Raw genomic sequence first — 15,767 nt, forward strand, 5'->3', positions numbered from 1 at the left:
ATAAACAGATGCTGGCAAAAACATTTTTCCCACTCTGACAAAAATATTTAAGCAAGTCATGTTTTCTTAATCTTATTTTACAGACATACTGCTCTATTGAAAATCTTGATTTCAGGAATGGGAGATTTCTCAGAGAATCTTATTTTTGAGAGTCTAAGTGCTGCTATTAAAGATTCTTATTTACTGTAGTATGTAAAAATTGACAAACGCAAAAGCCCATCATTATCGTTTGTTTTTAATTTTAAAATTAAATCAGTAGGCTCTTCCGTCTGAATATGACGCAGAAACACAGTTGGGGCATATTCCATGGCCCTGCCATATAGGCGCGTTCTCCAGCTCAGGGTTCAGTGGTCACATCTGCCTCTGAGGCTGTCTCTGTGGCCGGCTAGCCACCCCTGCTCAGAGGCAGCAGCCCTCTCACGCCCGCACCAGGGGCGGACGTGGGCTAATGCAGCAGAACCAGCGTGGGCTTTGCGTTTTGCATGGGACTCCATCCATATGGCCACTGCTTCCTCGTTTGCCACCTGCCTTGGTCGGCTCATATCCCAGTTGCTTGGTTCATCCTTCTGTTATCATTTCTAAGCCACAAAGAGAAATCCACAATTCCAGAATCCTTAAGGACAAAAAGGGCCCCCTTGCCCATTGGCTGTGACAGTTTTGGCAGTTGGGGAAAGGAATATGCCTGCAGCCCTGTCCCCCTCGAGGTGACCTCCTGAAAACGCATCCTTCTACGCCTCGCCCCTGCTTCCTCCAGCACTTTTGCTCGGAAGGCCAAACCTCTCTGTTTGTTAACACCTTCTCATCTCACTCTGGTTTTCTGAATTTCTTTTAAACCCTGTGAACTAGACATTGACGAGTGCAGGATTTCTCCTGACCTCTGTGGGAGTGGGATCTGTGTCAACACGCCGGGCAGCTTTGAGTGTGAGTGCTTCGAAGGCTACGAGAGCGGGTTCATGATGATGAAGAACTGCATGGGTAAGCTGCTCAGGTCTGCAAACCGGTGTAGCACAGACTCCTTAGTGCGACCTTGGCCTGTCTCAGAGCTGTGAACAGCATGCTTGGCAAGGACCTGTGGTGAGAGAGAGAACAGATCTAAGTGTCAGACAGGATATCCGCTCCTCGATAGCTCTTGGGGAGCCCCAGGCCCTCGGTGCCTTAATGGCAGTGAGATATTGAGACTGGGTTCTGCTTATTTATAGAATCTGAAGTCACCACAGACTAACTGCTGAGGAGGGAGTCACTGAAAATGTATGGTAGTGGGTGGTGACCCCCAAATTTATATTGTCATGCGAATCCCATGTCCTTTTTCTTACTTGGGTGTTATTACAAACACTCCTGGCATTGCCCACCTTTTAGCCCATCGTTTGATTTTTAGCAACTTATAGGACTCAGCTCATGGGATACAGAAAGTGATCAGTCTAAGAGTTTTCTTTCACTTTGATTAGAGATAGAGACATATGGTGTCTGGAGTTTAGAGTGATATAAAGCGAATATTGTTTATTTTTACCTCTCATGAGCCTGCTCATTTCATACAAGTAAAAGCCTTGATAGCTCACTATCTTTTCAGAGTAGAACTTTAACCTTTTATCTACTGATCATAAAGTGAGGAGAGCGTTATCCCATCTCTTACTAACCCATGTCTCATGTTTGAGTCACAATGACCTCAGATAATGAATCTTTCTCCCATGCTGTGTGCGTGAACGTTTTTTCCTCAGAGTTCTTTAATGGCTCTCACGTTTTTACCTTTCAGACATTGACGAATGTGAACGTAACCCTCTCCTTTGTAGGGGTGGCACCTGTGTGAACACTGAGGGCAGCTTTCAGTGTGACTGCCCACTGGGACATGAGCTGTCACCGTCACGTGAGGACTGTGTGGGTGAGTTTGTCTCCTCAGCACATAAAACCCTCCCAGTTCAACTGGTAAATATCATAAAGATCAGAGGTCATTCTCATGAACTGGTTGGTTTGGGCCTGTGAAATCTAACAGATTAAAATTTGGGAATTCAGAGTCTGTACATTTGGATTCAGGCTGTGTCTTTAGAAGATGCTTACCCCAGTTCCCCTCGTTTTCGTTACAAGCGCACTGGAAAGGACCCTGTGTGAGGGACCCTGTGTCAGGCCTTGTAGTTCCCTCCTCCGGGTCGGCTGGGATGGGACAGCTGCTCCCCTTGGAAGGGCTGCTCCCTGATAGTTTGCCTGTGTGCACACCTGTGCACAAGAATCCACTCAGTGCCCCGTGTCAGTCATCACGGGGTCTGCTCACCTGTGTGTGAGCTCACGCTCCAACCCCCTCCTCACAGAAGCACTGAGGCCTCTTTACTGGCCCTGAGCTCGGGGATGGGGGGCGGAGGATGTAGGTGCGACCATGGCTGGTCTTGAAGAAGCGTTCCATAGGCTTTAAAGCTTTGATTTAGCCAGGAAATGTTTTCCTCACAGTAAGTCTTTCTTGAAAGTGTAAGCAAATTAAACAGTTTAAAATAGACAGATCCCACACCCCCAAATAAAAACATAGCTTGAGCACACCTCCCGACTACTCATGTATTTATTTATAACCCATATTTATATCGCTATGCTAATGATTAGGTGAATCTTAAATCATAGACCATTTTATTTATTTTTTAAATTTTTTTATTCAATGAACGATTCTTTAAATTCTATCGTGCTTTACAATTCTCAGAAGTTTTGCATTCGTGTTTTTGTATAATCCCATAATAACCCTTTTTTTTTTTTTTTAACCCCTACCCCTATCTTGCCCCTCCACCGTTTCCTCTCCCCACTGGTAACCACTAGTTTGTTCTTTGTATCTGTGAGTCTGCTTCTTTTTTCGAACAGACATTTTAAAAGGTGAAAGTTTTAAATATTTTTAATTCCACTTTAATAGTTCAAAAAGCTTTTTCACACAGATAATTACAGAATATTTATTCATGGTTGTGATACCAGTGATCCAGAATCTGTTTCTAAGTTCAGTTTATTTTGCTAATTAATTTTCATGGTTTTTTTTTTTTTTTTTTTTTTGCGGTATGTGGGCCTCTCACTTCTGTGGCCTCTCCCGTTGCGGAGCACAGGCTCCGGACGCGCAGGCTCAGCGGCCATGGCTCACGGGCCCAGCCGCTCCGTGGCATGTGGGATCTTCCCGGACCGGGGCACGAACCCGTGTCCCCTGCATCGACAGGAGGACTCTCAACCACTGTGCCACCAGGGAAGCCCTTCATGGGTTTTATAGCTGAAAAAAAAAGTTCCCCTCAATGATATAATGTCCATTATAAAATATGTATTTTTGCATGTTCAATGAAATAAATATTTCATGATTATAAACATAAATCTGCCACATTGTCTTCTTAGTAATTTTGAGAATTTGGGGTGAATTTCTTGTTATATCTGATTTTTACCTTAGATTGTGTTTGACGGGTAACTTGTGTGAGGAAGTGTCACTCTACCATTTTCTTGCTCTTCTCTTTTTGCATTCTTAGTACTAGTTTCTTCCACAGATCTTTGCAGGCGTTTTCTTTAAGGCATCTGCCCATCTTATAAGGGTTAGTTTACTTAAAAACAGGCAATATAATCTGTAATCCACCTATCCAGGCCCTGTAAACACAATGCCATGAAAAGTTAAAAACTGAGGGCCCTATTTTCAGCCCCTCTGTTTTTGGAACCAGCTGTCTTCCCTCAGGAACCTTCATGTTATTTAGACAACACGTAACCATCCAGTTAAGACCAGCTGAGGGTGCCAGTGTAAATTCATAGATTAAGTATTAACAAGCTTTATTTCTGGCATGTGCTAGGTGGATGTGGTCTAATGTGGTACTCACTAGCCACACGTGGCTATTTAAATTTTATCAAAATTAAATAACGTTAAAAATTCAGTTCCTTAGTCACAGTATCCATGTTTCAAGCACTCAGTAACAGCTACATATTGGACAGCACAGATATGTAACAGTTCCATCAATGTAAAAAGTTCCACTGGAGAGCACTGTTGCAGATAGAACTAAGAGAAATATAGATTCTGGCGTTTTCTTTGAATTGCTGCAAGAGACCATCTTACTTCCCCCTGAAGTAAATAAAGCCCTTTGGAGACCATTGCTCTGATGCTGCATGTTCTTGATACTTAAGTGGTGTTGTGATTTCATAAAACATTAACTCTGTGTATCTTTTTATAGATATTAATGAATGCTCCCTGAGTGACAATCTCTGTAGAAATGGAAAATGTGTAAACATGATTGGAACTTATCAGTGCTCCTGCAATGCTGGGTACCAGGCCACGCCAGACCGGCAGGGCTGTACAGGTAAGGGTAGACCAGGCAGGTCTGGAAGTTGTATTTCTCAAGTCAGTGGAGGAATGCTTCTGGCACGGAATATATAGTGACGCCGATGGGAGTCCTTTGTCCTAAAAACAAATCTAAGAATGGGGGCAGATGCCATGGTTTGGTGGTTTTGCAGAGGAACCTTTGGTTTTATAATAAGAAACATCCTATATTTCTCTATATATTTCATCCTATATGGTATATCTGAGTTCTTTAATCTTAGGTTACAGGAGCTGAATGTCAAATGAAATGCTGTCTAAAAGGAAGTGAGAGGAGCTAAGAAAGGCTAATGTTACAATGATCAATCAACATGAAAAATCCAAAGTCACTGGAGCATTGTCTGTTTAAGAAGAAGTAGAAAAACTCTCTCTTTTTTTTTTAAGGCAGTATCTCTGACAAGTAACGTGGTGGCAATGTTTTTACAGATATTGACGAATGTATGATAATGAACGGAGGCTGTGACACCCAGTGCACTAATGCAGAAGGAAGCTATGAATGTAGCTGCAGTGAAGGTTATGCCCTGATGCCAGATGGGAGGTCGTGTGCAGGTATAGGAAGGAAAATACACAGACTTTGTACATCTGGTTAATCTTATCTTACAAATCTGGCTCCACATATTTTGTGTGGAACTGGATGGAAAAAAATGCATGAGCTTAATAAAAGTCATCCTTGTTTTTCATTTGATTTTGATTTTGTATCATCAGATATTGATGAATGTGAAAATAATCCTGATATCTGTGATGGTGGGCAGTGTACCAACATTCCTGGAGAGTATCGCTGTCTGTGTTATGATGGCTTCATGGCTTCAATGGACATGAAAACATGCATTGGTGGGTACCATAAGAACAGGATAAATATTTATGTACAGTGTGCACACACACACACGCGCGCGCACCTAAGAAGAAAAGGCTTTTTTGGTTATTTTTAAAATTCAAACCATTGTATTAGAAGATGTGAAAGCCAAAAAGGAAGAATTATTTGAAAAAAAAATCCTTAAAGACAATATATTTATCTGTAATACTGTGTCCTGCAAATACATTATATTTTAAACGTTATTTGTGTATCTCATGAGTATGCTATTCAGTTTAAAAGATAGCTTTTGAATTACTAGAATAAACAAGTATTAACCAAGGTGTTGAAAATCAATTTCCTAGACGTGAATGAATGTGACTTAAATTCAAACATCTGCATGTTTGGGGAATGTGAGAACACCAAGGGATCCTTCATTTGCCACTGTCAGCTGGGATATTCAGTAAAGAAGGGGACCACGGGATGCACAGGTAGGTCTCAAGCTTGTATCCCCTGTGTTTCAGCTTCTTATATTTCAGAGGTTAACCTTCAGCATCATTTGTTCCCTGGAATTTCTTGTACTTTCACCCACACCAGGTTGTGACAGTTATGTGATGAGTAACTGGCCCAGAGCATGTGTGATGCGTTTGTCTCTTCTCTGTGGTAGATGAGCACGGTCTCCGCTACCAAGCCGCAGACCTGGCTGCATGCTTGGTCACGGAGTGGGAGAATGGGTGTGGAATCTGGCCCCCATGGTTCTGATGTGCTCCTGGTAGCTCTTGGGGCAGCGTTCACCTTCTCCTGCCCAAACAGGAGATATACGTAAGGAAGAAGCACCAAAAGACCTGGAGGAATCCCAGGTGTTTGCTGAGTTTTACAGTTCTTTTAAACTAACAAAAATTAATCTAAAACTTATATTTAGACTCTTTTCCTTCCTTTCTTTCCCCATCTTTTTCTCTGCTCTTCCCTCCTCTCTTTCCATTTGCTGTTGCCTTCTCTTCTCCCTGCCCAAATTTCCTCTCTTCGCTTTTTTTCTTTGTTCACCCCATTCATTTTATCTCTTATTCCTGTTCTCTACTAAATAGTTTTAGCCTTTTGAAGGGCAGATGGGGGTTGAACTCCCAGGGTCAATGCTTTGGGCCAAATGTCCATCATTGCTCAAGGCTTTAGTGTGGTATTTTGCTCAGGCCAGGTGGTGGGTGACTTAGACTGCAGCCTAGGCCTTAAGCTGACACCTCCAGGAAAGAGCAAGTAATGAAAGAAGAACTCTGCATGTTCATATGTATGTGTACCACATACACAGACACTATATACATAATACTGATAAAAGCATCTGGTCATTTTCCAGAAAACATTTCCAGTGATTATTTTTATATATTCTGGCTGGCAGTTTCTTTCAGGGAAGGCCTTGTTTGATTTGGATCATGAACTTCCAAATCCTGTTGGAGTCTAAACATATTAAAAATAAAAGTGACGTTAATGTTTTCTCTGTGTTTACTTTAAAATTTTGCCTATACAGAAATCTCTTGGAAGTAGAATTAACTAGGTTGTATCTTATCTTCATATTAACTACGGTTTCTCAGATGTGGATGAGTGTGAAATTGGTGCCCACAACTGTGACATGCATGCCTCATGTCTAAACGTCCCAGGAAGCTTCAAATGTAGCTGCAGAGAAGGCTGGGTTGGAAATGGCATCAAATGTATTGGTGAGTATTTTGCAAATGTAAATAACCTTCGCTAAGACACAGAATCCCTAGAGGCTCTTCTTTGCACAGTTGTTAACCTACATACTTAAATAGGAACATGCCTCTTAGTTTCATTTATTCTCTTGACAATTAAAGGCTGTCTTTCGTTGCAAGATAATTCTTGCCTAAGAGTTTCCTTTAACTTTGGTATAAATGATCAAATTACAACAGTATGCCTTGGCATCTGCTTTTTAATGTGGTGTTGTTCAGTAAAAATTATTTGATGTGCAGCCAGAAATCCAAACAGCTGTAGGATGAAACATGACTAATATATTTTTCCAGTTTTTTCATAGAGTAACAGTGAGATTTAAAACCCAGTGAAATAAATGAAGGGAATGAAACGATTTTTTTCAGATAACCTAGGTCTATAGTAAGTGGTCAATACCAGCTTCTTAATAGAAAATAGAATTCTTCTTCCAGAGAAATCTAAATGTCTTGGATTCCAAGAAGCCAGATTAGAAGGAGAATGTGAAGGCAGTTGCCATTCTCCAAGTTTTACAGTTCTTGACCAAAGTCTAATAAGTCCTTTATAGCTGTGAGGCAAGGAACTGGATTTTACCCTTGATGTCATTCATAGTGCTGCTTGGTACGTTCAGTGTTTTATGTGCCTCAACAATAAGGCATGTTGCAACTCGTAAAAATTATCCAGGTCTATCTAAAATACAAATTAAAGCAAGCAAAACCGACCTCCCCATGATTACTCATTAAAACCTGATAAGCCTGCAGCAAGAATTAAAGGATAATTTTAAGATCTCTTATTAATAATATTAGTTAATTTGAATGTACTTTCTTACCTACTCAATTGTTTTATACTTGTCAAATGTTTATGAGCTGACTCCAGAATTTGAGTTAACATAGTTTTTAAATAACTTTGCTAAGGAAGGTTCTCTCACGGTGTCACTAAGTCCACTAGCTACCCACTTGAGTCCAGCCATTTCTCTATCATTAATCTCACAACTTTTCAGCTATATCCCCATTCCCAGTTTTCTAGTCCCATTTGTTTACTGTTTTTCCCTCCTCTAGCCTCTCTTTTTTTGTGCTTCTTGTCCATCTATCACTCTGGCCAGCTATCGAAAAATAGCCTGCCGCTAATACAAAAGATTTAACCATGTCCAGGCACCTCTACTCCAAAATGGCATCCAAATCCCTCCACTCCTTTCCATCTCCATCCCCCTGCTCTCATCACAACCGTTCTCTCTCTCAATCTGCCCCCCACCCCAGCCCTTTCTCTCCGTTAGCTGCTAAAAGAACCTCCTCATATGTTGGCTTACTCCCTCTCTGGTCCTCCCGCAATCCATTCTCCACATTGCAGCCAGGTAGATTTTTTAAACCATGGATCTGATTTCTTCACAATTGTCATCTTAATCCATTGAATTTAGGATAAACTTCAGCTTCCTTCACATGGTTTACAAGACCCTATGGCATCTTCCCACTATCTCTCCAGCTTCACTTTCCTTCATCCCTGGTCTCCTACATTGTTCTTTGTCACTCTAACCTCCTTTAATTTTTGTCACATCAAAGCTCTTTTCCTTCTCAGTGTTTTCATACGTGCTGTTCCCTCTGCAAGGAAGACCCATCCCTACTTCTGTTCGCAGGTCAACTCTTGCTCATCCTTCAGATGCGAAGTTAACTGAAAATGACTTCCTCAGTGGAGCTTTCCTAATTCCTGCAATCCAAATTAGACACCCTTCTTATTTCCTTATACCTTGTAACTTTTCTTCATGGTACATGTATGACAGTATTAAATTTAATTGAATTCTCTGTGTTTAACATCTGTCTTTTCCACTAGACTAGGGGTTCCATGAGGTCAAGAATCATATCTTGGTTTCCTCATCTATAAAATGAACTTGAAAACTCTATGGTAATTTTCCTGCTCTGAAATTCAGTATTATCTTGAAAATTGACCCCTTTTTTAGTGATAAGGTAGCCAATGATAAAATTCACCCTCGGTAGAAATCAGAAAGAAATCTAGGCCTGGTTTTCTTTTAAACATTATAATTCTAGTTGATTAGACAGCTCACAAAACGCTTGAACTAATTATTTTGGCCCATGTTTGTAGCATGAACACTTTGGATCATAGGTCTGAGGTCTTAGAAAATTATATAGAACTGCAACTTGACCAGTAAACTAAAATACATTCCATTTGGCCAGTTTGGGGCCAGTTTACATTTAAATTAAGACAAATGAAAATCTTCCTGGGTGTTTAAATATTCCATTTTCATTTCTGAACTTTATTGCTATGTTCTCTTGACATGCAGATCTGGACGAATGTTCTAATGGAACCCACCAGTGCAGCATAAATGCTCAGTGTGTCAATACCCCAGGCTCCTACCGCTGTGCCTGCTCCGAAGGGTTCACTGGAGATGGATTTACCTGCTCAGGTGGGTGAGGTCCTGATTTTCATGCAACACTCTGTATGTTTTCATCATCAGAAGAAGACTGTAGTTAAAGGAGGCTGAAATCACTACCTCTGTTTTTACACTTGACTTAAGGTGAATATGTATCTTTTGCTTACATTAAACACAAAAACCTGGAAAATTTTTAAAATAATGGCATTTATTACTATCATGTACTCTTAGTGACTGTCATTTCCTTTTATTCATTAATTAACATAATGGTCAAAAATACAGGCTCTGAGTCAGACCATCTGGATCCAGATCTTGCCTGTGCTGCTTACTGGCCATATAGCCTTAAGTGAATGACTTAACCTGTGTGTCCTTAGTTTCTCCATTTTGAAATGGACATGGTGGTAATAATAATAATAAATACTATTTCCCTTTTTCTTTTATATCATTGAATGAATGACATGTTGGGAAAACTATACAGCTTCTTAAAATAAAATCTATGACCTACCCAATCACTGCTATTTATTGTGTTTATCAAAATCTCAGTTTATCACATGGTATTGAAAGGATTAAATGGAATAATACAAGTAAAGAGCTTAGAAACATGCATCATAAGAGCTTAATGAATGTGAGTAAATTCACTCTGCATTCCTTGAGGATAAAACATCCACTTATTATATTCACGTAAAAGACTAGATCATCTTGCTGGACATAAAGAATGATACTTTTAAGCTTGAGAGATAGGTGTTTCTCAGTTGAATTTCAGTGCACACTTTAAACCCCAAATTAAAAGATAGTTTTTTCTAATTAGTGACATCAAAAACACAGACTTACAGTTTTCTAATGCCTCTTTAAGAAAACATGTTTATTCAGTTGTAAAGCTTCCTTACTTTTAAACCTTGGGTACTGCATCTTTCTTAGCATGTCTCTGCACCGTGGTGTGAGGGCAGGGGCATGGCTTTGGTATCAGACACAGCTGGACCTAGACCCTGGCTCAGCCGCAGACTAGATCACTGTGACTCCCAGGCATCAGTCGCCTCCTCTTAGCCTCGGGTTCTTCCTCTTGTAAACCTCACAGGGTTGGTGAACTAAGTGAAAACATGAACTTCAGGCAGCTAGCACACTCCTTGGCAAATGTTAGGCCCTAAATATAAGAATATTTTAATGAGATTATAATGGCATGAAAGAAACTTTCCTCACTCCCTTAGAGTGTCCCTTACTTGCTTAAAAATACTTGAACTAGTGAAAAAGTTGTTCATTTTAATACTGTAATGTTTTCAAATGAATTAACACCATTTTAAGATTAATTCCAATGTTCTTGGTTATATCTAAATGATGTTGGTGTAACACAGATGCATCAAATTAGCATTAAAGAGAACTGAGACAGATGTGAGAGATACCTCGTTCCTCCTGTTTATCATAATGGAATTGAATGTTAGGGCATAAACAGCTCTGCTATCAAGTTGTATACCCTTATTTAGGTGTATATGGATAATTGTTGTTTGATGTTAATGAGCACTAACTCAAGCCAGTGAGACTGGTTTAGTTATAGAGCAAAGAAAAAAATGTCATGAGATTTGGAACTTAATAGAGATGTAATTTGCTCCTTCAACAGATGTTGATGAGTGTGCAGAAAACATAAATCTCTGTGAGAATGGACAATGCCTCAACGTCCCGGGTGCATATCGCTGCGAGTGTGAGATGGGCTTCACTCCAGCCTCAGACAGCAGATCCTGCCAAGGTGGGTCACCAGGATTCCAACTCATTTCCAAGTTGGATCAACTACAACAAATGAAACCACAAAAAGGGCTGAACAGGCTCCACCTGGAAGCAGAATACACAGCACATGCTGCACACATAAAAGTCATTTGTTTAAGCATGGATTATTTTGCCGAATGAATAATGATGAAGGTGGCTTTCATCTCTTATGAAGTTTTCCTGGCCAAGAGCCAAGAGTTGGAACTTTGGCTTATTCGTTTTTTTTTTTTTTAACTATTTCTTTTTTTATCACTAAATGAATGAAATGTGGATAAACTGTTCAGCTTTTAAAATATATTGTGTACCTCAATCACTGCTATTTAATGTGTTTATCAAAATCTAAGTAGCTCATTTTTGGCATTACCTTTATGCTTTAGTCAACTGTCTGTATGTCTGGGACTGGAAGTCCTCTTCAGGGACTCATCAAGAACTACACCTTTTGCTTAATAGTCATGTCTCCTGCCTCTAAGTTATGACATCACCTACTTTCCTAGAAATGGGACTTCGTGACTAGTGTGATATCTTTCCAAGAAAAAGAATTTGGATTTTCTTTTACATTAGAGACTCAATTCACATTACATAGAGTTTGGGCCATCATTGTGTTCATAAAAGTACGTGAAAATGTAAATAAAGGAGAAGGATTGAAAACAATTCATATGCCATAAGGTTTTAACAAAATTAGTGATTCATAGAAAACCTTAAAAAAAAACTCAGGCTAACTGCTAGCAAAGATTATAAAATGAAACCAGATTATAGGCTTTCCCTACACGAGTATCTAATCAAATGAACAGAAATAGTAAATGCCAGTGTGCGCGCACGCGCGCGCACACACACACACACACACACACACACTTCACCAGCATCAACCAAACAAAAATTATGCAATCTGGGGTAGCTTGGAGTAGAGCCTGACTCTGCCCCACCACCAGAAGTGTCACTGAAGAAAGAAAGTGTGCCTAAAAGATCATGGCAATTTCCATAAATATCTACCAATTTGAAGAGAATCAGAATGAGAGAATGAATAGTAGGCTCTGGGAAGATGATATTAGAAACTGAAAGTATTCATGCTTCTACTTTGATCTGCTAGGTTGGGCAGAACCTAAACCATTTTATACAAGGCATCTGTAGAATGAGCTTTATTTTTTTCCTAGTCCTGGTTCCTTCTAAGCATTGAAGTCAATTAGTAGAAACTGTGAGTCAATGTGTTTATGGAATTACATGATTTATTACCCACGTCAGCTTGACAAGAATTGGTGGGAAAAGGGACAAGTTAGCAATAGCCAGACACATTTGCCAACATAAAATTTCAAAATTAATCCTTTATACATAAGACAGCATTTCCCTTTCATAATTCTGTTCCATTATTTGTGGCCTAGGGTCTTCCAAAACTTCTTGCAGAACCTCCCTCAAGGTGATGCTAAATAGTTTCTGTTTACTGTACTTCCTTCTCATGTTGGCTTTCCCAAAATATGTTGTTTCCATGGAGAGAAATCCCAGTTGCCAGGGCACCTGAGAGTGGCACACATGTAGCTCACGCTTTGCTCCATTTAACCAGATGCCAACTTTTGAGATCCACAAAATGCAATTCCATGGTTCTGCCTGTTTCTCTATGGTTTTGTCTTCTCTCTTTCTATGAGATCTGGCACATTTAGACAGTTTATCCTGAATTTATTACTTTAATTCCTTGATATTTTCCCATCTTATTATAAATTGATGCCCCTTTGAATTGATCCTCTAAACAACATTTTCCACTCAGCATCTACCTCTAATCATAAATTCTCAGAATTTCTATAGAGTTTAAAAAACTGCTGGAGTTGGCCATTTCCCAGTATTCTTCACCAAAATGGGAAGGTACAGAACCTGCAAGAACCTCCTCAGGGACAGGTTAGGACTCCATCAGATGGAGTAAACCCAGATACAGAGCATTTAGTATGATTTCCGAAGAGAGAGCAGGGGCCAGGTTCACCAACAAAGAGCACACAGAGCCCAGTGGAGGTCCTCCCATCCGTATTTCTCGTCTTCCCCCACCTTATGAAACTCTGGGCCACAGAATAGAAGCTATAATGAAACCCATACCCCAAGCTGTCTTCCAAAGAAAGCCCAAATCAAAAAAGAAGGGAGGATGTCGAGAAGCTCCATCTAAACTGTATCTCAGAGTACAGTTGACACTTGAATAACATGGGGGCTAGGGACACTTACCCTCAGCATGGGGAGAAATCTGTGTATAACTTGTAGTCGGCCCTCAGTGTTCACAGTTCTCTGCATTAGTGGTTCCATGTCCACACATTTAACCAACTGCAGATAGTGTAGTTGCACTACATACGCTGTAGTATTTACTATTGAAAAAAATCCATGTATAAGTAGACCTGCACAGTTCAAATGTATGTTGTTCAAGCATCAACTGTATATAAAACTCTTGAAAGAGCTGACCAAGTAATGTGTAAACAAACTGAAACAACAGCAACTGTGCAGGTGTTCTATGGAAACAACAACAACAAAAAAAGCATACAAAAAGCAGATAATCAATCCAGAGTAGAGGAAAACTACTTAAGGAACAAGAGCAAATTTTTGCATAGGTATATTGTACCTCAGATAACCTTAATAAAAACATATGATTGAACAAGTTCAAAGTGATTATAAAAACAGAAAAAAAAGACAAAAAGAGATACTGCAGAGTTAAGGGAAACAAAAAACGTGGACCAGTGCAGCAAAATAAGAGAACAATTAAATAGACACAGCAAAGAACAGAGGAGATGAAAATGTAATTACTACCATAGAGAATGGACGTGAGATAATCACAGTGAAAAAAAGGGGGGAGAGGATAAATTAACACTATTAGAGAAAAGACAAAGACCATAAACTTAAGTATAATGGGTGTTTCTGAAGTGAAGAGTCCCTAAAAATTGAATAGAAAAAAAGTATTAAACAACCATTTTCCTGAAATAGAAGAAGGAACTGAATATACAGAAAGAAGTAAATCATTTTTATTTAACCTTATTGAATTTGTCAACTTAAGTAATAGAGATTCTTCAAACTGCAGATAGAAAAGGCAAGTCATGAACAAAACAAACATTCAGTACCAACACACATTAGAATGCTGCCCTCACAGTTATAAGGACACATGTGACAAGAAAGCTATACCTCAGAGTTAGTTAATTATAAAGACAATAGACAGGGCTTCCCCGGTGGCGCAGTGGTTAAGAATCCTCCTGCCAGTGCAGGGGACACGGGTTCGAGCCCTGGTCCGGGAAGATTTCGCATGCCAAGGAGCAACTCAGCCAGTTGCACCAGCAACTGAGCCTGTACTCTAGAGCCCACGCGCCACAACTGCTGAAGCCTGCGCGCCACAACTGCTGAAGCCCTCGCGCCTAGAGCCCATGCTTTGCAACAAGAGAGGCCACCGCAATAAGAAGCCTACACACCGCAACGAAGAGTAACCCCTGCTCACCGCAACTAGAGAAAGCCTGCGCGCAGCAATGAAGACCCAACACAGTCAAAAATAAATAAATAAAATAAATAAATTTATTTTTTAAAAAAAGACAATAGACATATCCTGACAAGTGAAATAATTCAGAAACAAACCACCTGTGGGATCTCCCTTCTTGTCTTGGGCAAAACAAAAACAAAAACAAAAACAAAAAAAACACACAACTTATCAGCAATGAAAAACAGCCAATCAAGAAGTAAATGGAGAAGTGACAATAAAAACATTATTGTTTCCTTTAAAGAATTAGTACTAAATGCTGTAGAGATTATGGTAAATGCCATGAACATTTAAAAAGTGAAAATAATATGAATAACAAAAATGAGTTGGAAGCATATATGGATGCTAGTTGTTAATCATCATTGTATAGAATCCATTAATACTGTCTTAAAATTGTGTTTGAATTTTAACATAAAGCCAAAAGATGATACAGTTTTAGTGTTTTCATCAATTCTTACCATTAGAAAGCATTTTAGAAGATACTGAGATAATGAAAAATTGATCTGATGCATGGAAATTGTTTCAGCTTTACTCTCTGTGAATATGCACTGAGAAATATCAGTGTTTGGAATGGTGTTCATCCAATTACAATGATAATTCTGGATAGAAGCATTTTTGAGTGATTTTTGTTCTTGCTATCTTATTTTCTGTGTTTCCTATCTTTTCTGTTTCCTATCACCACTTTTCTGTATTGTTCAAATTTCTGAATATGCATCAATTTTATAAAAACAAGGCAGTATTCTCTTAAAATACCTTATTCCACGCAACTTTTACGTTATTTAAATGGAAGTTATTTCTAATAAAGTTCACTTAAAAGTAAAATGCATATGCAGAAGGCTGATAATACAATTCCACTTCAATTTATAGATTAACACAACTCAATTATAAACTAACTTAATGAGTCTTTACTGATTTATATAAAAAGAATAACTTTGTTTATTGCCCCAAGTAAAGAAAACTTTACACATCAATTGAACTTCTAGACACAATTTGAACTATACTTTAAATATAAGATAGTTGCAATGCTTTATTTTGACAATCATAAATGACCAAAAGACCCATTTACACTTAAGATATAACTGTCTCAAGACAGCATTTTAGAATGACTTGTCTAGTCTAGCCTAAAATGGCATGCCTGGTCTGCATTCTCAGGATATGAGGTAATTTGTGTACAAAAATGTCCATCCTCTTTCTATGAGTAGAAATACAGATTACTTCTACAGCTGTACAGGCACACTATGCCTTCATTTTCATACGAATGAGGAGTAATAACTTCTTGTTTATTTTGGGTTAAAGCTTCATGGAAGACTTTCATAAACTGAATTTATGATTTCAGTCCAATAGA

At 39.2% G+C, this 15,767-nt stretch overlaps 1 protein-coding gene across 1 annotated transcript in view; it reads left to right on the forward strand.

Annotated features, from left to right (window-relative positions):
* FBN2 (fibrillin 2) overlaps positions 1-15,767 on the forward strand; it is a 240,178-nt gene that overhangs the window by 173,639 nt on the left and 50,772 nt on the right. The window contains exons 26-34 of the mRNA XM_027098697.1: positions 847-975; positions 1,751-1,876; positions 4,158-4,283; positions 4,727-4,849; positions 5,006-5,131; positions 5,456-5,581; positions 6,674-6,796; positions 9,094-9,216; positions 10,796-10,921. Of these exons, the coding sequence (XP_026954498.1) occupies positions 847-975; positions 1,751-1,876; positions 4,158-4,283; positions 4,727-4,849; positions 5,006-5,131; positions 5,456-5,581; positions 6,674-6,796; positions 9,094-9,216; positions 10,796-10,921 (1,128 nt within the window). The remainder of the gene's footprint in view (positions 1-846; positions 976-1,750; positions 1,877-4,157; positions 4,284-4,726; positions 4,850-5,005; positions 5,132-5,455; positions 5,582-6,673; positions 6,797-9,093; positions 9,217-10,795; positions 10,922-15,767) is intronic.

The sequence above is a fragment of the Aethalodelphis obliquidens genome, unplaced genomic scaffold (assembly GCF_003676395.1).
Source record: "Aethalodelphis obliquidens isolate GAN/ISIS:26980383/991018 unplaced genomic scaffold, ASM367639v1 scaffold4, whole genome shotgun sequence".
Taxonomy (NCBI): Eukaryota; Metazoa; Chordata; class Mammalia; order Artiodactyla; family Delphinidae; genus Aethalodelphis; species Aethalodelphis obliquidens.